At 41.3% G+C, this 22,913-nt stretch overlaps 1 protein-coding gene across 1 annotated transcript in view; it reads left to right on the top strand.

Annotated features, from left to right (window-relative positions):
* Positions 1 to 20,859: 20,859 nt before the first annotated feature.
* Positions 20,860 to 22,913, top strand: part of CDH22 (cadherin 22) — an 83,272-nt gene continuing 81,218 nt past the window's right edge. The window contains exon 1 of the mRNA XM_018559045.1: positions 20,860 to 21,614. Within this exon, the coding sequence (XP_018414547.1) occupies positions 21,429 to 21,614 (186 nt within the window). The 5' untranslated portion in view covers positions 20,860 to 21,428. The remainder of the gene's footprint in view (positions 21,615 to 22,913) is intronic.

The following is a 22,913-nucleotide window of genomic DNA, read 5'->3' on the forward strand; positions in this document are numbered from 1 at the left end:
TGGAGTTGACTTTCAGACTACAACTTAGTAGTATAAATAATATCTGTACAGTGTAAAAGATTTCAGCAGTGTTCCACATAAAAGACAGGTACATAAAATGTGATTTCCAGGTCTAGTGGGAAAAGCGTTTGTACCGGGGTAGAGAGCTGCAGACGATGAAGGAGACAAAGTAAGTAAATGGAACATATTCAGGCTAGAATAGAGTTATTAGTGGTATACCACAGGGATCTCTATTTGGCCCTGTCCTTCAGTTTTTTTTTATTAATGATGTTGTCGATGGCCTATAAAAAGCTTGCAGATGAATGTTAGCTATGTGTGGTTACTTGGGGGCTTGAGACTTTTATATTAAAATTTGGGTTATGCAAAAGGACTTTTCAAAAATAATACAAATTTGAATGGAAAAGACGATTTTAAAAATGAATATATTTGAGACACACTTCTGATAAACTAAATAGAAATAATTGGGAACCCCTAGGCAAATTTATTTTTGTAAAGCAAAAATGAACAAACACCCCTGCAAGAAACAAATTAAAAAAGAGCCTGTGCTTTGTCCATGTAGACCCATAGCTTCACTTTGCTCCCCTGCCATTCTGTTGAACCACAGAAATGAGGAGAAGATTCCCACTGGGTAAACTTCTTCAAGTTTACAAGGGTGAGAACTCTCTCCCTCATCCATGTGATAGTGCTGAGTGTCTGAGTGGCCAATTGTCAAGCACCAGCACTGTCACATGCAGGGCCGGATTTACTCTCTCTGCTGCCCCAAGGCCAGGTTCCTTAATGCGCCCCCCTACATGCCAACCCCAACCCGGAACTGCATCGGGAGATATGAATTCAACACCCCTGCTGCCTCTCTACTCCCTGCTGCCCCAAGACCGGGCCTTAGTTGGCCTTGTGGGAAATATGGCCCTGGTCACTTGTGTATGCTGTCTCTCATTTGCAAGTGCTTTTGGGGTCACACAGGGTCCCCTACATCAGACTCAGAGATTATCATCTCTGAGCCTGATAAAGTGGACCCTGCGTGGCCCCAAAAGAGATTGCAAATGAGAGACAGCATACGTCAATAAATGGATGCTTATTTGCTGTGATGATCGGTCTGGTGTGCTGGTGACATTCCTCTACTATCTCTTTGTTGGTGGCGCCATCCGCAGACACTCCAAGCACCCACTTGTGTATTTATATAGGAATTCTGGTAAAGAGTGCAGCAAGGATCTCCTTTCTTGTTCAGGAAGGGGAGTGTTAAAATGGTATTATTCATATAGGGATTATGTATGCATGTGATGAACATAAGTGATGATTGATTTTCTATATACATTTGTTCAGTTAAGGAATAAATGCAAGCTGACTTATAAAAGTCCATGGTTTTAGTTTTCTAGACAGTAGTATTAGGGTTAAGGTGCACATATGATACTCATCAATTATGTCTTCTGGTTAGAACCTCCCACATTCCTTATTATCAAGAAAGACTGTGAGGCATTCTAAATCAAAGTTTATGAAGTGTTTACAAAGTATGTATTATATCTCTTTACTGTAATATTTCTTGATTAAGTTATTTATATAAGAAAGAACATTGAATTATGTATAAATATTGGTATTTGTAACACTATATAGTTTATTTGAATGCATAATAGTTTGCATTCAAATACAAGAATCCTCTATTCCTATCCCCCTTCATACCTTATAGTTTGTCTAAGTTTCAGATTACACTTGGGGCTAGATGGCCAGAGAGGAGGGGGGGGACTCGAGCACAAAGGACTCACACTCACACACACGCTGACATGCTGGACACACAGACATGAGGGACAGAGATGCTAACACTTTAAACACTTACAAGAACTTATTTATACATCTACATATTTCTATATTTTGTTTTATGCTATTAATCTTGTAATCATTTGTAACTTTGTAATTAAACACATTTTTGAGTTTTAAGCAAGAACGGAAGCTATTTTTCCTCTTTTAAACTTTTCACCTTAAGAACAAGAATATGAATATGACATAAAAATATGACATCAAAAATCATATTCTACAGGGAGTGAGTCACATGCTCCTACAGTATATATGCAGAGGTCCTAGGCCGGTCATTTCACTTACCTGGGTGAACAGAACCTTGGGAAGAATTAAGAACAATTATGTATTAGCAGCTGCAGCGGCTGGCATTGAAGGGTTCTCCATGGTGCCTGTTTGTGTTGTAAAGTAGCCACCACTCCAAGCTCACTCCTGTGATGGACTAACATCTCACATTTAGTCTACTAATTTGTATTGGGAGTGGTGCCTACTTTACAACACACACAGGGACCACGGGCAAGGCCGAAGCTAGGGAGGAACAATAGAAGCCATCCTCCAGGAGGAAGGACAGTGTCATCACAAATACAGAAATGATTTGAGGATCTACAGCTGAGTGATACACAAATAAGGTTCAGTTTATTTAATAGGGTACTTGTATGCATTTTTAAGATTTAACTCCTGAGTTTAAAGTACCCTATTAACAAAATTGAACCTTATTTATGTATAACTGTAGATACTCAAATCATCTCTGAATTGGTGCTGACTGGTGATGGACTACAATCTAAATACAAATTAGTAGACCATCACAGGAGCAAGGTTTCAACTTCTGCATGCCCTGTACCAGCAACATTATTTTCATGTTTTGATTAACTGAACATATCCTAGAATAAAATGGGCTTTTGTATCTCCAGAAACATTATTATTATTATTATTATACAGGATTTATATAGCGCCAACAGTTTGCACAGCGCTTTACAATATAAAGAAGACATTACAATCACAATACAATTCAAGACAAGATGGTAAGGAGGGCCCTGCCCCTGAGGGCTTACAATCTAAGAGGGAGGGGGAAGTGATACATGAGGAGGGAGCTGTGTGGGGATGAATTGTTTGAGAACGTGATGGTTGAGCGGTTAGGTTGAGGTGGGATAGGCTTCCCTGAAGAGATGAGTCTTTAGGGAATGCCTAAAGGCAGTCAAGGTGTTCGATGGACGGACAGGTTGGGGTAAAGAGTTCCTGAAGATGGGAGAGACTTTAGAGAGGTCCTGGAGGTGAGCATGGGAGTAGTTGACAAGGGAGCTGGGAATCAGGAGGTCTTGGGATGAGCGGAGCCGATGGTTCGGGTGATACTTTGAGACCAGGTTTGAGATATAGCCGGGGGCAGAGTTGTGGATGGCTTTGTAAGCGATTGTTAATATTTTGAATGTTATCCTTTGGGCAAGTGGAAGCCAGTGCAGGGATTGACAGAGGGGGGTTGCAGACACTGAGCAAAACATTAGTTCTTTTTTTAAACTATGCCAGGTCAAGCAGGACAAATGTGTAGAGTCTCGCTTTCCTTTTTTTTTTGCCTTTTAAAATAAATGTAAAATAAAATAATTATTTGAAGGTGTAACAACTGTACACCATCTTAAGAACTTGTTTATCCCCAAAAGACAATATTTACATATCAAAGAAGGTTATTATTTTTAGTATCTCTTGTGCTAACAATTAAATTCTAGGAGCAACAATTGATTTCTAAACAGATGCAACAAATGAAGTAAGCTATTCAAAGAGCACACAGTAACTTCTTGTAACGGTCAATCACATATTATTGGATCTTTGCGTAATCATGCAAGATTGTTCCCTACTACATGCTATTTGTGTAGGTTGCTCCATAGACAGCAGTGTGTTCCATTTGTTGAGTGACTATTTGCTATTCCTAGCTATTAATTGCAAATAATTTTAGTAGTTTGAATGAGTTGCTAAATATCTGTGTATAGCCTAATTATGTGAGGATCCAAGTGGTTAACACCCAACCCAGTTTTTTTGTTCATTAGGCCACTTTTTTTTAAAAAGCAGCAATTATTACTTAATTTATGATGCTGTCCCGTTTCCACCTCTAGATATTCTCAGTTTTCCAGGTTGAATGATGCCCAGTGAAGGCATCCTGTGAATGCAGGACATAATGGACCTCCCCCATTGTGGTGTCACAATGGTACACTAAACTCACATACAATGATGCAAAGAACATGATGTTAGTGCTGTTCTCTGTATCAATAAGGACCACTCAGAACTGGAGAGATGGTCACATGACCAGCCTGAAGACATCTGAAAACGGTAAGTACAATTTAAAAACAATACACATTGGGAGGGTGTCTTGGGGGTAGGGGGGTGTGCAGGAAGGGTAAGCCCAGATTTGCCCTTTAATTCTCTCAGTAGCAAGAGATCAACATAGCCAAAGTCTTATAGATAATAGAGAAGACAAGGAGATAGAGGAACATGCTCGGCACATGACCACTCTGGACATATGACAACAGTAAGTACAATTAAAAGGAAAGACATATTGGGGGGCTTGGGGGGACAGAGAACACTGGGGGGCAGGAAGGGAAAGCCCAGATGTGGCCTTTAATTCTCTCGAAAGTAAGAGATCAACATAGCTTAGCCCTTATAGATCCTTATAGATAATATAGAAGACAAGGAGATATAGGAGCATGGTCAGCAGATGACCAGTCTGAAGACATATAAAAATGGTAAGTATAATAAAAAAAATACACATTAGGGGTGTCTTGGGTGTGGGGGACACTGGGGTGCATGGTAAGCCCCGGTTTGGCCTTTAATTCTCTCTGTAGCAAGAAATCAACATCTAAGTACTTGCTGAGAATTTAGTAGAGGTATTCCCAGTTAAACCAAAAGTACCTCTCATAATATCCTTGCAAATGCACACAGCAGCACTCTGAAATTTGAGCTGCGGCTGGTATCATTGTGAAAAGAAGATACTCAGGACGTCTGAATTACTGAGAATGGTTTTGTTGTTTAATTGCTTCACATGTGTAGGGACTACTGTCAACTGCAAAACAAAACAAAAAAAATCAGCCCTTGCCAAACTTAATACTGACTGAAGTGCAGGAAGTACATTTAAAATGTAATACACTTCTCTACTCTCAAAAGAACGGCGCGCACCAATATAAATATGATTTATAATCCCATATTGCAATAACCATGCATGCGACAGGATTGTAACAAATTATCAAAAGAAGTATTAATCTTAATGGCTGCTTTGTTTAAAAACATTTAAGAACAAAGCACTTAGTATGGTGGGGTAATTGGGGAGCTTGCTGCAAATACCACCGGCTTTGTAAAGAAAATTGAAAAATATAATAAGCATGTTCAAGTGGATTTTCATGGGCTTAATCTTCTTTTTTTAATTTCTAATCCGCAATTGTAAAAGTAGCCGGCTTTCATACATCACACGAGACAGCATAGAATGTGAACACATGTAAGAACATATGTGTATACATACATAATATTAATATACTTTAAATATTTTCTGACCACAAAGAAAATTTTTCACAAACAATCTGTCCTTGTAATTTAGTGCAGTGTACAGTACTGCTGTGGTCTCTGTGCACATGACTTACCGCTGTGTACCTCCTATGGATTTAGGCATTTTCACAGCTAGCCCATGCCTGTTTCTCTGCCCACGTCCAATCCTCAATCCAGCTTTAAAACTTTATTTGTTAGTTAACCATTTACAGCTTGCCCGGGCTCCTCTTAGGGGAGGTTTGCATGGAGTAAAAAACAGAGCAATGTATCTGGAGATATGATGAGGAGATAGGCATAAATACAGATCATTAAAAAAAAAAAGAATCTTTTTGTTTTGTATAATAATTATTCTACAAAAAAGCTCATTCTAAGTGAAATGCGTCAAAGGGTGGAGTTCAAGTGGTCTGTCTTGCACTGACCCATTTATTAAATGTTTAGTAATAGCTTTTAGTTTGGAGTATGGCTGCCTTTCTTTTCACTGTTGTTGAACTTGGGGTGGACAGAGCATCCATGGTGAGCCAGCACCCGACTCCTCTGAGGTCTGTGGGTATACTATAGTGGGGTGTAGTACCTTGGATCATGTGCTCCATATAGCACATGCAGGCTGGTATGAATGGGGCCCTTATTCTCTCTATATGTTCTGTTGACCATTGTCACCTAGGGTGAAAGTGAGAGAAAATCTAAAATTCTGAGCTGGCGCTGGAATCGGAATAGATGGGAAATCTTCAGATGGGGACACTTCTTCTGGTGACAAGTAAAAAAGAATTTGACTTACTTTGGAGAGATCTCCCCTCCCTTCCTGTTGTGTCTCTACATAACAATAGGGAAATCTCCCCAATGGAATGCAGGCAGCAAAAACCCTGACAATTTATGGCTTTATTTATACTTCAAGGTGTTTTTTCACAAATAGCAGAAGAAGAATGCATTTAGAAGGCACTCTGGTATGGCTAGTATTTTATAGATTTGTTATTACAGGCAGGCCGACTATGACACAAGAGGCTGCAATAATTTAGCAAGAAACAGAATATATTTATTGGTACAAAAAATTGGCACTGTATTGCCAGGGGATGGTTCCTTCAATAACTTTGCAAACCTTGAAATCTCATGTGTAATTATAGTCTACCAGCCTCTTTCAATATACAGTGGTACCTCGGTTCACGAACGCTTCTGTTCGCGAACAGGAAGTTCGGCAAAATGTTGCTTCCGTTCTCGAAATCCGCATCGGGCGACGAACACAACCGCAGCCATCTTCGTTAATCTGACACATGGCCGTGGCTTCCTCTAGTCGAGATCGTGGTCTGATCACAGTTTGATTTGGTTTGCGGCCAATTCGGTTCGCGACTAGAATCGTGGAACGAATTAAGTTTGTGAACCGAGGTACCACTGTATATTTATAAAATGGGTCATTACTATTTTCCAAAAAGATCTCTATGCCCCCATAGCATAGATATAATACAGTATGTGGTCCTCCTCTAGGTCCTCTGCATTATGTCACATAAACCCTGCTGTATCAGACATATACATGTCGTACATGGCCCTCTCCATTATGTCATCCTAGCCCAGCATTTTTAAGTATTTCAACATTGCTCACCATCTTCACACTAGCAAAAATAAAAAGGAAACAGATGTTCCAACAATCTGCACTCTATTCAAATATAAAAAAATACATCTGATTATAGTCAGGCATTGGTATAAAACTAGAGTGGACAGTGCTATTTGGTGTGGTGGTGGTCAAGAATTTTACAAGGCATGTTTCGTGACACTTGTTTAGGAAGTGTACTGATTATTTTTCCAGAGTCGACATTACATATCGAGAAACACATTAAAAAAATGCAGCAGGTAAGAAGAGTTTTTACAAAGGAATATGTTCTATATGCTCTACAGCTCTGCTACCATCATTGTAGGAGGATGCACACAATAATTATCCTTTATATCATGGGATGCCCCCATAGTGCAGTCAATATGAGAAGGGTCATAGTAATTATAAGGGAGCATCAGAGCAGATAGAGGTTAAAGTAAGGGTTTTTTTTGCCACCCTTCCACTTCTGCTGCAGCTATAATATTTTCATCTCACGATATGATCTAGTTTATTTTGTCTTTTTTTGGTTCTTATATTGGCAAGAACAAGTCATTTATTAAACCGAAAAAAAATCTGTTTAGAGCATAATCCTGTGTGTTATGCAAAAACAAATTATTTCAAGATGTTTTCCAAGCAATCCCTTGTGTTTGTGGTTAAAATGAATGTATATTGGCTTTGTACATAATTTCTTTGTGCATTTATTAAGATAAGCAATAAAAAAGGAATACAAAAAATTAAAACAACAAACAAAGAAAAGTGTTTTTTCATTTTTTTTAAGCCATGCAAATATAAAAATATAATATATGAATATGTTGTATTATAGCCATCCAGCAGGTGGAGCTTTAGTCTGCTTTTGAAATGTTTCACAAATTCTCCTTACCTGCTGTTGTTTGTCTGATTACAGAGGTCAGAGTCAAGCTGACATTTACCCATATACGTGAATGAGTCAAGGTGATTACTCATCTACCTCAGGGACAGAGGGTCAAAAAGGAAACAACTTCTGCCGTGCCCTCTCTTTAGAAAATCTACAGTGCTGTATGTGCATATATATATACCTATATACTGTATAGAGAGAGAAAAAGTGAGAGAGAATTAATATGTAAAACTTTAGGCCGGATTCACATCTAGGCGGCATCGTTTTTGCACGTGTTCAGTGTGCAGTTATTTGTACGTTGGGCACATTTTGATGCACGTTTGTACGCGCATACATGAAGATTTTGACTGGCAGCTTATGAAACATTGCGGGTAATGGACAAAATAGGGTACAAACGTGCATGAAAATGTGCAACGTGCTTCTGCCACACGTTTTCGGGTGTTTCCATTGCAGTCTATGGGGCAAACTGTTAACTGTCCAAAGAAGCTGATGTACCTTTTTGGGCTTTTGGCGTTTTCCTGCTTGTGTTTTGCTGCTCAGGTGTGAACAGGGGCTATTGAAAATCGTAGGATTTCATGTGTTGGTCATTTAAAAGCGCTTTTCCAACTGCTCAAAAACACCTAGGTGTGAACCAGGCCTTAATGTCCCCATCACATTTCTTGACAAAAATAAAGAAGAAATAATCACCCGATCTTTGTGAGGATGCTGAGTGACATACCACAACCAGATCGGAGGGGGGCAGAGTTAAGCGGTCACCGCAGGACTGAGGATCAGGTGAGTCAATATTGCGGTCAACATTGTTTCTGACAGTTTTCCCTATGTGTACAGCAATCTCCACACCTATTTCTCCAGAGTGATGATTACCCAGCTAAATCCATTTTGTAATTAACTTTACCAGTTTATGGAAACTTTTCAATTCTTTGTGCCACAGAGGTTTTAACCCTTATCTTAAGTGAAGGAAAGCTGGGCAAGTTTTATCCCTGAGATGGGCTTTAATATTATCATTTCTTTTAAGTCCACAAATTGTACTCCAGGTTTCCTTTCACATGTTTACCAGGCTATTTTTTATTATTGCTGATTCTCTGATCCCCTACTAAGAGGACAGGAAGGGATGGTGAATCTCCCCAACAAGCAGACAGCGAGAAAAACATGATAGCAGTTCACCTCACCCTGCAGGAAAAATGTTGATGCAACGCAAGATGCATATTAAATGTGTCCTCCTTTTTTCTACTGTTCACTCTGCAAACAGGTGAAATTATGGACAGGTGACTGAAAGGAGTTACTTTCAGGCATTTGCATTGTGGGTTGCCAAGATTGCATAAGATCTATTTAAAAGCAAGGTCCTATAGGCATTCGTAGGCACTCTAGTGACTGCTTTCCCAATCTGCACTCAGTTTTTCATATTGTTATGCTTGCTGCACTTTAAATCACAGTTTACTTACATGTGTATAAATATTATGCTTGGCAATATTAAGGGAGCCTGCAAGGTACAGAACAAATCTGGCTAAATGTATAGCTTATGGATAAACATCTTTCCTATCATGACACACACCAAAATATCAAAGACATCTGTTGTGTGAAAGGGCTGAGCAGCTACCTGCTAATCCAGAGACAGAAAGTATATGTAATACAAAATTAAATGTCACGTTTTGCATTTAGGTTAGCTTGTTTTCATAAAAAGAAACAGATGCTTGATCTTCTCTTCCAGTACACACTGATGGCTACACATGCACTCGTAACAACCTGCAGTGGTGACTGAAACCTTCCCGGGTTGCTATGATTTATCCTATAAAGCTTCATGCTGACTCCAAGAGAACATTCTCCGACCATAATGAATTGGTTCCATCACACAACACGGGCACTGGAGAGGTTTATTTAATTTTACACATTTCTGGGAGAAGAACTGTGTTCACGGTTAGGCAGAAGACGAGCATGTCTGCCTTTGTGTGAGTAGAAACATAGAAGAGTGATGACAGGAAAAAGACCAAGTGGTTCATCGAGTCTGCTTATTTTTTTTATTCTTTCAACCTCTTTGTCTAATTATACACCTGTGTGTCCTAGGCGTGTGAAAATTCACTCACTGTTGACTGACTCTGATCTTCTAACGGAGACCTAATTCCTCCTGCTGGTGATCCCTCTAATGATAACTAAAGATTTATATATGGGAATCAGGACCTCTTTCCAGCTGCTGGTGATCCCTCTAGTGATAGCTAAAGATCTATACAGGGGAATCAGGACCTTCTCCATTCTGCAGGTGATCCCTCCAGTGATAACTAGAGATCTAGTTTGGAGAACCAGGACCTCTTTACTCCTGCTGATGATCCTTCTAATGATAACTAAAGCTCTATATAGGGGAATCACCGGTCATCCCTCAAGTGATAACTAGAGATCTAGTTTGGAGAACCAGGACCTCTTTACTCCTGCTGATGATCCTTCTAATGATAACTAAAGCTCTATATAGGGGAATCACCGGTCATCCCTCAAGTGATAACTAGAGATCTAGTTTAGAGAACCAGGACCTCTTTCCTCCTGCTGGTGATCCTTCTAATGATAACTAAAGATTTATATAGGGGAATCACCGGTGATCCCTCAAGTGATAACTAAATATCTAGTTCGGAGAACCAGGATCTCTTTCCTCCTGCTGGTGATCCTTCTAATGGTAACTGAAGATCTAGATGGTGGAATCAGGACTTTCTTCTTCCTGTTGGTGATCCCGCCAGTCATGCAACTCCAAAATTCTATTTATTTTCCCCTCTGCCAGGCCATAGTTTGCTCACATTGTAATCATCTGAAATAAATACCCAAATCTTTTTCCTCTAGTTCTGACCAACAGTGTACCCACAATATTGGATTTTGCATTTAGATATGTTAATATGCAGTTTACACTGCTTTTGCCAATCTTCCAGCAATGCCAAATCATATGCTATGGTACAAACCCCTCTAGGATTGTCAATCCTATTGCATACTTTTATGCCATCAGAAAAAAAGGCATACCTTGTCCACCAAACATTCAGTTATATCACTTACAACCAGATTAAACACAACAGGACCTAGTACAAGAGCCACCACTAGTGACAGTTCTTTGTTCCGAATGAACTCCATATACAATCACATTCTGATCAGGGCCAGACTGGGCAGGGTGGCAATTGCCCCCCGGGCCTCTCTGATGCCACCGCGAACCGCCCCTTGACCCCCGCTACACCCGGCCGCCTGCCGCATCCGACACGGCTCTGTGATCGATGCGGCCGCTGCTCCTCAAGGAGGTGCTCGGGAGGCCCCAGCAGGGGGCCCTCTAACATGCCGCATCTACCTGGTACAGCCAGCCAGGATCGCCTCAGTATGCGATCTGGGCTGGCTGGATCAGGCAGACGCGGCCCTGTATTCAGGCGCTGTAGAGGGCAGCCCGTTGGGTCCTTCTGAGGATCCCCTTGAGGACCGAGCGGCCGCCGATCGGATTCTGCATTGTGCTGTATAATGTATTATTGCTGGGATTTGTAGTCCCCTATACAGCGCAATGCAGAATACCACCAGCTATAGAGGACTACCAATCCCAGCAATATTAAATTATAGCTGGTGGAATTCCTCATTTCGCTGTATAATGTATTGCTGGGATTTGTAGTCCTCTTTAGCCGGTGCCATTTTGCATTGATTGCTGTATAATTTTACACTTTACATTTCACTATATTGCACACCACACTTTTTTTTTTCTTATTTCCACCGCTCCAAGCTTGCTCCTGTGATGGACTACAATCTCAATACAAACTAGTAGTCCATCACTGGAGCCTTTTGTTCTGGGGCAGAGAGCCCGCACTGACCACCTGGCGGTCCACATTGGCCACCTGAGAGCCTAATTAGGGAACCACCTCTGCTGCACACACACGCACCCGTGAAACTCTCTGGACCCCTGGTGAGAGCCCGCACAACCCTCCTGAGACCCATTAGACATCAGGCGGAGAACCCAGAGCAACAGAGTATGTAGCTTCATATTATTCTGCATTGCGCTGTGTAATGTATTGCTGGGATTTGTAGTCCTCTATAGCTGATGCTGTTCTGCATTGCACTGTATAATGTAGTTCTCTATAGTTGATGCTGTTCTGCATTGCTCTATAATGGTATTGCTGGGAATTGTAGTTCTCTATAGCTGTTGGTAGTCATTATTGCTGGGATTTATAGTCCTCTATAGCTGATGGTATTCTGCATTGCTGTGTAATGTATTTCTTGGAATACTGATTACTATCCTTTAGCCAACTGTGCATCGAATGCACGCACCACCCAAGGGTTAAGTCCTAGCCTGTACAACATATTTATGAGATCATTATATGGAACTACATCAAATGCTTTACTGAATTCCAAATAGGCTATGTGTACAACACCACTCTGGTCCAAAATATTTGTAATGTAGTAAAAAAGAAATCCAATCCGATTAGTGATCTATTCAATTTTTTGTCCATATCACACATCCTCTATTTCCCCATACATGCTAAGTCAATTAGACTAATGTCTATGAGTTAACATGGTCAATACAATGGAAGCAACAACGTTCCTTCTGTGACAGATGTGACAGAAAGGTGCTCACCTGCACATTCAGGTATCATTGCATATACTTGGAACCAGGGACAGGATGTGAAAAAAAAGATGAGTGCTGATTTTCAAACTGTAGATACATGCCTGATCTACACAAAGGGAATATACAATCATGCTTCTGCATATGTATGCTGCAGGGTTCACAAAGCCTCAAACATTACAGATTGTTAAAACCTTTCCCTTATGTGTGCCCCTTTTCTGCCTGTCTCTGGACATGTGTGGCTAAATCCAACAAGAACTCTATGGAGAAGGGGGTGCAGAGAATATTGAGCTGTAAAAAAACAGGAAACGCTTTACAGGTCAGAAATAAACTGAATCAACTCTCTTTTTTTCTTGTTTGGTGACTTGTACTTGTAAAAGAACTAGCCTTGCATATAAAGTAGACAGCATGCTGCCTCCAGTAGTGTATTCTACACTAGTTTTTATAAAAATGATCACATGACACAATGTGCAGAGATTGAACAAAAGGGCGTAATTGCTATTTAGGGCAGCATGATGTCTAAAGGCGACTCTGCTCTGATGCAATGTTTTTGCAGAAATAAAAATGATAAAAACGTTTATTGATGGCTTAGCAACGTGCATGCTGCCTACAGGGTTTGTTTATGTCCTGCTGCCAATATGTTCTGCACCAGCAACACCTGTGCAGTGGCTTTCCAAAAGGTTCTATAGGGCTATCCACTATTGTTATGTTAATAGTTGTGTTTTTTTCTGTGAACTTTTAATGTCCTTAACCTCTTGCCGTCCGCCCGTAGTAAAAAAACGGACGGACGGCACTGCAGCATCTGCGGGTTGCCGTCTCCAGACGGCAATTTTTTTCTGCTCGCGCGCGCCCCCTAGCGGGCACGCACGGGCAGAAAAGACCCGCTAAATGCACACACCCGTTACCGGGTGTTTCACATATAGGCGATCGGCGGGTCCATAGCCCGCCGATCGCCTATATGTGCTCGTTCGCGGGCACATTTTTTTCCCCCCTGACCCCTCACCTTGATTCCCGGGATCCGCTGCCCCATCTTGGATCCCGGGACCGGCTCCGAGGGCGTCAGGAGGAGGAGGACGGGAGATCAGCTCCTTGCTGATCCCCGTCCGGGCTGTGAATGCAGAAGTGATGTGTGTTACATCACTTCCGCATTCACCTGTCAGTCATCTGGAGAGAGAAGAAGCTGATAAAGCAGATCTCTGCTTTATCAGCTTCTTTTGGGGTCCATAGGTGATATTAGGGGTCCTAGAGACCCCTAATATCTCCATAAAGAGGACCTGTCAGTGTGCCTTTGCTATTATATAGGGGGTTGTTATCCCCCTATATAATAGCAATAACAATAAGTGCAAAAAAAAAAATATAAATAAAAAAAAAGAAAAGTAACACATAAAAAAATAAAATAAAATAAAAGCCACATATAAAAAAAGGGGAAAAAACCCCCCCAAAATGTTTAACTCCCCCACCCCCACGTTTACGCGCCTATAAACGTAAATACGCGTCCGGTGCCCCAGCGCGCAAAAATTACAATTGCGCTACACATGTTACATATCACCGCGAACGTCGCAGTGAGAGCAATCATTTTAGGGCCATCAATCACTGATAACACTAAACTGATGAGCGGTAACAGCTTTTAAAGCGTCGCCTAGGGCCAATTTTGGGTATTATAGTTTTTTGAGGTTTCGCGCGCGCACGCAATTTTAAGGCTTGACATGTTTAGTGTCTTTTTACCCGACGTGACCCCATCTTTTATATTTTACCAAAAAATTGGGTAATAATAAATGTTTTATCATTTAATATAGGGGAAACTGTTTTTTTTTTTAAAATTTCGGTAATTTTTCCTTAATATAGTAAAAAAATAAAACCCCCAGTGGTGAATAAATACCACCAAAAGAAAGCTCTATCTGTCCCCAAAAAAGGGTATAAAATTCATTTCAGTACAGCGCTGCATGACGGAATAAATGTCAGTTAAAGTACCGCAGCGCTGAATACTGAAAAATGGCCTGGATGGGAAGGGGGTTTAACACCGCGGATGTCAACTGGTTAAAAAAACTACTTTGCAGAGTCCTCTTCAATCCAACAAAGCCTGCACCAAGGCGATGCATTAAGGTACCTGTAGAAAGAAAGATGATCAGCGCCTAATGTGACTGAATTAGGATGGATCAGATGACTATAGATATATCTCTAGGTGCCACTAAGCACCCCTGACCATTCATTTTTCCGAAAATAGTTGATCCATCCATACCATAGGTCCTTAATGCTAATACTTGCACTATTCACTGGTAGCTCTTCAACATAATTTTGAGACCTTTGGACAGAATCTAGAGGAATACTTGATGCTTTAGTGACTTGAGTTTCCCTGCCAGCAAATTGATGTGAGGGCTTTTGTATAGAATATAAAGGACAGCATCGTGGCCTTGCAGACTAGAGCTCTCCATGCCATACATGCCACAGAGTTCTGTACTGTAGGGTTTAGAGCAGGGCTGTCCAACAAATGCTTCATGGGACCTTCTTTTGCAGCTTGCGAGCCTGCCCTGTTCTCTTACCCTGCCGCTTTTGCTGTCAAAATGGGAGCCAGTACCTGCTCTGTGTTACAGCCGTAGCTGCTGCTGTGTAAAACAGAGCTTTCGATCAGTGTTGAGGATGCATGGTGTTTACTCTGTTTCTTGTACGTGTGATGGCACTTAAAGCAACTCTAACAGTAAATGATCTTTAATAAAATATCATCTTTAATAAAAAATAAATAAAATATGTTCATATTTATCCCACAGTTAACCCTATTCAGTCCCATTTAATTCCTCCCTTCCCTTCTCCCTTTAGCTATTTTCTGATTTCTTAAATGTATTATATTACATTAATATTTAAACTTTTTAAAATCTTTCTTACTTTTGTTTGTTCATTTTTTTACTAAAATGTGCAAAAAAAAGAAAGCCTTTATTTTAATTGTAATTAACTTCATCTATGCATTGTACCAGAATCATTATTTTAGTTCCCTTGTGAATGGGACAATTTTAGAATACAATTTATGCTTTTTATTCCTCAGTGACAAAAGTTGTTTTAAAGGCTAAGTTTACCTTTCAGACCATGTTTCATGCTACACCCATATTTAGGATGAAACATGGTCATTTTAAAACCCTTGGGGGGGTGGAAGCCAGAATGCAAGAAGCCGGAATGTAATTTTTATTGTCAACATGATGTACAGTAGCACTCAGCCAAACACTTACCTGAATTGTGGGGTTCTTCAGTCCTTCAGGCTGGTGTTGATTTTTTATAATGGCATAGCTGTGTTTAACGCCCCACACACACACACAGAAACTACAAGTCCCTTCAACCAGCATAGCACAGGGACTTACAAGTGCAGTGTCAACGCACTTGTACTCCATTCATTCTACCTCCCGTCTATGTTACCAGATGTCTGTACCAAGGTGTGGACAGGGACAGCAGGGAGAATCTGCAGGAGCCAGAGCATTGTACCTATGATCCACTGATCGCTCCTAAGCAAAAAGAATAACAAATTCAACTTTTTTTCTTTTAGTGAATAGTGAAAAGTAAACTTCTTTTAGTGAAGCATGAATTATTTTTTTTAAGACAAATTTTACTTTTAAAACTTACTCCAAAGAAGAGAAAAAGCCTCTTTGTTATGCATTTTTGTCTTTCGATTCCATACAAAACATGTTTTATTCAAGACAATATCACCAAAAGAAAGCCTTGTTTGTGCCCCCAAAAATGATATATGCATTATTTTGCTTACTTAGATGCAACCCTCCACTTGACTGGTTGAAACAAATGTGGCCCTTGGGCACTTTCAAGTTGGGCACCACTGACCTAGAGCAGCCTTTCTCAACCAGGGTGCTGTGGTACCCTGGGGTGACTTCTGGCTTCCTCAGGGGTGCCTCAACATTTTGTGCCAGTTGGACTCTGATGTGAAGGCGGGACCTAAGGTGAAACGAGGAGGCTCTGATGTGAAGGGGGGCTACTGATGTAATGGTGGACTCTAATGGGATAGGGAGGATTCTGATGTAAAAGGGGGGGCTCTAATGTAAAGGAGAGTTCCTGATTTGAAGAGGGGGACTATGATGTGAAGGAGGAACCCCACTTTTTTGTGTTTTTGTAGGTGTCCCCATTTAAAATCAGTTACATTATAGACTGGGGTGCCTTGAGATGTTGCATACTTTTAAAGGGCGTGACTAATAAAAGGTTGAGCAATATTGGTCTAGAAGACTGACAACTTGTGTTACCAAATTTAAAAAATGATCATAAAATAAAAGTCATTCTAGACATTATTTTTCTAGAGCAGGTCAGAAAATTAAAGAAGGGTTCTGATTGTTTTTTACATAATTCCTGGTCTTTTTGCATCTAAACATATCTTCCTTGGCTAAGAGTTTCAGCCCAAGTCAATATGTGCTTTCATCCTCATGATTAACATTCGTCTTTGATAAATAGAGTTACTTTTTCTGTAGTCATGTCTCTCCACGTCATCGCCATTTGTAGAATGAAATAAATATTGATACGGTTGGGATGTATTCAATTTGTCCTGATCAGTGGCTTGCAGTCATTCTGACAGGAGGCTGTGTAAAACAGAAGCCGGAATGTAATTTTTATTGTCAACATGATGTACAGTAGCACTCAGCCAAACAGAGCGCTGTGACTGGAGAAAAGGGAGGTTGCATTATGTAAGTTAGGAAAGTGGGGGCTATACCTCACAAATACATTGAAGACTGGAACACCTGCGACAAGATCTGAATATTTCATTATTTTGCTGAGCTCTATAGCAGAACTGCCGCCACACACACATGGAAAAAAGCTTGCAGTTATTGGATTATTCTGAAAACCCCATCGGAGGAGATACAACAAATGACTGGGCAGCAGGTGCAGTTACTGAGGATGTCACTAACCCATAGATAATAACTGGAAATCTTGTTACCATCTAGCACTTCTGTGTCTGATTTTATTGTTGTCACTTTATTAACATTTACGACTGAATCACTGAATGCAGGACTGTGTATTCATGAGATACTCGTCCACTAGGCTGAGAATCAGATTTAAAGCTGAACTCCAGGCAGACAGCTAAATACACAGATAAAATGCATGTAAGGGAGCTGTTTTCCTGCCATAGGATCAGTGGCGTAACCAGAGTTATGGGCGCCCGGGGCAGAATTTTTTTTCCGCCCCCCCCATATTATATAAACATCCACTAGAACTGTACCCCCCACCCCCACACATATTTATCAGCTAAGGAACTACAAGTCCAAGCATGCCATCAGGGAGAGGGAGCCATGGCTTCGTTTAGCAGGGGTCGTGACGGCGCCCCCCCTCAGTCCTGTGCCCGGGGCAAGTGACCCCCCCGCACCCCCGGTTGTTACGCCACTGCATAGGATTTACATTTGTCCATCAAGATACGAGATTTACACAGCTCTGGCTGCAAGCAAAGCCGATGATACCACTTTTGTTTTTTACAGTTGTAGACTGCAGCAGTGATACAGTGGTGTCTGCTCTCCACTCCTAGCCTGTTGATGGGACATTGATAGAGCAGCAGCAGACTGAAGAGGTGATCTCTTTGCCCGCTCTCTGCTCTCTCCTCCTACCTTTGCACACTCTGCTCTCTCATCCTACCTTACCTCTCTCTGCTCTCTCGTCCTACCTTTGCACACACTCTGCTTTCTCCTCCGACCAACATGCAAACTGCCTGATTGGCTCCCAGTGCTGTCTCTTACTCTTCCAGTCTAGGCCCCTTCCACACTTGAGCGTGAGCATTCTTAGGTGATTTTGAAGCTCTTTGTTTTTTAGGCATTTTCAGGCTTAACATGTTTTGTTTTTGCCAAAAGCTATTTATTAAGAGGAGGAGACCGTTGTTAAATGCAAAATTGGCCACCATTTTGCGAAAAACATGCATTTTGAGGGGGTGCGGGAGGCCCGAAAAAAAATCTTGCACCAGGGCCTTTTGTTCCCTAGGTCCCCCACTGTGTTTAGGTGTGAATGGGTATTACTGAAAATACTGGGATTCTTCATGTTAAATTTTGTCGCGCTAAGAGAAACTTATGACAAAATGTTCAGGTGTGAATGGGCAGTACTGAAAATACTGAGATTCTTCAGGTTAAGTGTTGTCATGCTTTCGGAAATGCATGACAAAATGCTCAGATGTGAATGGGCATTATTGAAAATACTGGGATTCTTTATGTTAAGTGCTGTCGTGCTTTGGGAAATACATGACAAAATGCTCAGGTGTGAATGAGGGCTATCTGCTGTTGTGCAGGGTATTGCAGGAAGCTGATATTAAGACAAAATAAAGGTATTTACACAATGCATTTAAAACAATACATTTAATTATGTAGTAATGATAACGGCTCTGTTCATTTGTCTTTTATATCTGCCTAGAGTTTTGTTTTAAAGGAAACATGTTAGAATAGATATGTCAGCTGCCATTTATGACTTGTTACTGGCTCCACGACTGTCATTTTGGGTTTGGCTTTTGGCCTAATAAACAAGTATGCAGGATGGAAGTCCAGATTCTGAGACTCAGTAGCTTCAAGACAATGGGGTCTATTTATAAATAATTTGCATGGCCCTTCAACCCTGTGTATATCTGTGAATGTTCGTCTTGGGTGAATTAAAGAACTACAGGAGAATCAAAAAATTAACCTTGCAGTAGGGATACCCCCACACTGCAAGAGTTAAGTGCTCAATTGCTCTAGGGGACACAAATAAATCAGTTTTACTCACCTGATCCTCGGTACCTTGCCGGTCAGCACTCATCTCTATGGAATATCCCTTTGCATCCTCATGTGTAATGCAGGTCACTAGACCTGCATAAGATGTGATGACATTAGCAGTCCTTCAACCGCCAAAGTCTAGGGGAGAAGGAGCTGTGGAGCCCGATCTAGCAGGCCAGAGAGTGTTGGCAGGACTGAGAAACACGTAAGTAAATCTGCTTTATTTGAGTCCCCTAGACAAAACAAGCACTTAACCATTGCAGTGCAGGGGGTAGTCCCACTGCAAGGGTTAGTTTTTGATATTGCGGAGTTTGTTTTGGAATTATTCACCCAAAATAAATGTTCACAGATATTTGTTTATAAATAGACCCCATTGTCTTCTTTAATATAATTTTTTTCCCCGTTCCAATATCTTGCCATGTAATACTACAATATGGCCACTAGATGGAGGTGAGGAGCATAGGCAATGCTTATTTCCTATGTTACTTAGCTCCGTCTAGTGGCCAAGATGTGATATTACCAAAACGAATGTTCACATGCTCACAAATTGTATAAAAAATATATAAATGTAGTGTTAAACATATGTGTAGTGTTTTGTATATTTTATTTACTTGCTATGTTTGTACAACGTTCAGAAATAGAAAAAAAACTCAATACATTTTGAGTCACTAAGCTTGAACAAGTATGAAAATTAAGACCTGAATTAATTTGCTGCATGCTGCAGGTGAGCAACTCAAAGTATTGCATACAGAGACAGCCCAGGTCAGCAATGGTCGCTTACATAGCACACTCGCTACATGCCTGCTGTATAGTGATAAAACTAAATATGACAGGCAACAAAAAGCAAAACAAGATAACGAGTTCTTCAAATAAGTCTTTTTGTTTCTCTGTTTAGGTCGCTGACCTCTTCTGCGCTCCAGGACACGTTCAGCACCAAGGACGAGTCTCCATGCTCTACTGTTCATGTGGGTCAAGATGAAAGATACAAGCTTGCCATTTTTTGGACAGTGAACTTGGTCTCTACTCGCCACAGTCAGAGCAGCAGTTAAATTGGAAGGCCTGGATTCTCCACTGTAAGGTGGTGACTTACAGCGTTTGGTATACAGCTCGGCTATCTTACCTGCTAAGTGATCTGACATTTCTTTGGACACTTCTATGGGATGCAACATTTTTTTCAGTTTTTTTTTTTTTTAATGAGCAGCTGTACATTCTATCCCAAACCAGAGATGTTTGATCTCATCATATAACGCCAACTTTTTGATATTTGCACTGCAGCTGCAAAGTGTGTTAGTGCATACCGTGCCATATTATTCCCATCAGGTTTATCAGATCACCACATGATTATATTCCCATAGATTAATCCTAATATAGCCCATCACATGTGTCTGTGATGCCCAGCGTTATACAGTTAACTACTACCACTTAATATCTGCAGAATCCATTTAATAACGTGTGAACGTTAAATACCTATCGATGGGATTACAACCCAGCTCAGAGCATCACTTCCGTACGCAGCTCTACATTATGTGGGATTTGGGTATATTATCTCAATATAACCTCCTAGGAAGCCCTGTTAAGCTCTTTGCGTTAACCCCATGTATAATTTAGCGTGTTTGTTCGACAGCTTTTGCATATTCCGTGCCAGCTGTGCTTATCGGTTTTAATGCACTTCTAGCGCATCCTAATTACCCCAAAGTGTTGTCTATACGGCCGAACCCATTTAATACAAAGAAGCTTGCTCAAACTCTGGATTGTATAGAAGTGTAGAGTAGTACATAAGAGAAGAGCTTCTTTTGTGTGCCCAAGATTGCGGCTAGAAACACACAAGTGTATTCTGTGATATGGCACGGCGCAGCTGGCTTTGGATTCTGATTCCGGCACCTATTTCTGCATAAGTTCATTAGCATGAGAGCATCCCAGGAATAGGCAGGCGAGCCTACTGTGTGCAGCACTTTGTACATAACATTCCCCTGCTGCAGGAAACTGAAATGTATTGAGGGATGCCTGAGGACAGCACAGGCTTTTGCAGAAGAGTGCAGTATACTGGTAGCTCCACAGATCATTTCTCAGCTGGATCTCAGAACTGTACTTCTAGACCTCCAGGTAGAGCTTCATACACCTGTTAGAGCCCTGATCACGGCACAGGCTTCATTACACAGCTCCAGACGTGCGAACAGCTGTCTTGGCCGTACTCAATATATGCCTTTCCCTATAGCTGCATGCAAGTGCATCCAGGACTTTTGTTGCTCCAGCCGGTGTTTGAGGTCTCTTGGACAATGTCCCAGCTGATTGCCCGGGAATGAGTAGTACAAGAAGCTTGTTCCTTCTCTGTCGATGTGACAGTTGGCGTACTTGTCCTCCCTGCGTGATGTGAGGCCCCAGGGATCCAGTGGACTTGGGATGGCTGCAAAGGGCTTTGCCTGGACTGTGGTGCTGATATTCTGCAGCCCGGAGCTCTTGGGAATGGTTTCCATGGAGACGGGATTGTCGTTGGAGGTGTCTGGCCGGGTGAAGCGTGGCTGGGTGTGGAACCAGTTCTTCGTGGTGGAGGAGTACACGGGGACAGAACCACTTTATGTGGGGAAGGTATGAAAAGAGATGACACAGGCTGCTCTTTCAGAAGCATATGGGGAAGGAGGGGGGCTGCTCGTGATGGGTCTACACACACACGCTCACACACATACACACACAACAATGCCTGTAGGGAAGAGTGTAAATAGGACGCGGCGTCTGAGGGACATCACTAGGGAGAATTGCGTGCCTGAAGGAGAGCAAACGGAGACAATAGCCTTAGGGGAACACGTGGGCGAATCAAACACAGACAGAAGATCCTGACGAGATGAGGTCTGAGTGAAAACCCGGCATGTGTAATACCTCTGGGTAATCACACTGCTGCAAGTCATAGAGGGGCCAGCAGTGACACGGAGGGAGCAAGACTAGATTCCATTTCAATTTCATGCATTTTCCTTGGTGCCTCTCATGTTCATCAAAGCCGGGAACATTTTTTTTTTTGCTTGGAGATTTCATTACAATCAAATATGCCTTTAAATCGTCCTTTCTCCGCGTCGAGTTAAATTTTTCATACCAGTTTAATGTATTCCTTTACATTTAAACAAGCCGCAAACAAATAGCTTTTATTTTCCTTTATGGTAATTTTCTCCCTGTCAGGGTGTTGGGGCGCAGCATTTGAAGTGTCGTAGTTTTCTTATGCATTGTTTCGTTTCAGTCAGGAGAATAAAGACATCAGAGTGTGCTGAAGGGGTTTAGGTAAAATGAGAAGATTGGATCTGGAGGTTTCGGGGTGGCACAGATCTAAAATGCGTGAGTGGTCTGTGACAACCTAAAGAAACTTTACTGAGTTTCAGAAGTCAGTCATTTAAAGGCCAATTGGGTCATGGCATTGCAGGTGGTACCCAATACATTGAAAAATAAATCATAATATAAATAAAAACGCCCAACACCATTTGGAATAAAATTTGACCGCTGCACTTTTATTGGTTTAAAATAAATCAACTTTATTTATTCAACAAAATCATCAGTAAAATAATCAATCAACCAAAGAACTTGCTTAACCATTACGACTCAAGCAACACAAGCAAAAACTGTACACCGAATAAAGTCCCCCCCCCTCATGCTGAGGGTGGCAAACCACATAAAAGTCAGCGACATATATAATTAAATGTCAAATTTTTGGAGGGGGCAAAGGGGAAGGGGGGTGGGGGTGCTCGCTGTGTTGTGAGTCCAGCCAAGTGACCTTTGGTCCTTAGGAGCCGTCCTTTTATAGGGAGAGGATGAGCCCCTCAGAAGGTTCTGGTACTTTCTGTCATTTTCCCGCGTAAACAGGTAAGTCATACCTAAAGGGACCATGCTCTTCAAGTGGCAACC

This window comes from Nanorana parkeri, unplaced genomic scaffold, assembly GCF_000935625.1.
Source record: "Nanorana parkeri isolate BGI_ZX_2015 unplaced genomic scaffold, ASM93562v1 scaffold377, whole genome shotgun sequence".
Classification (NCBI taxonomy): domain Eukaryota; kingdom Metazoa; phylum Chordata; class Amphibia; order Anura; family Dicroglossidae; genus Nanorana; species Nanorana parkeri.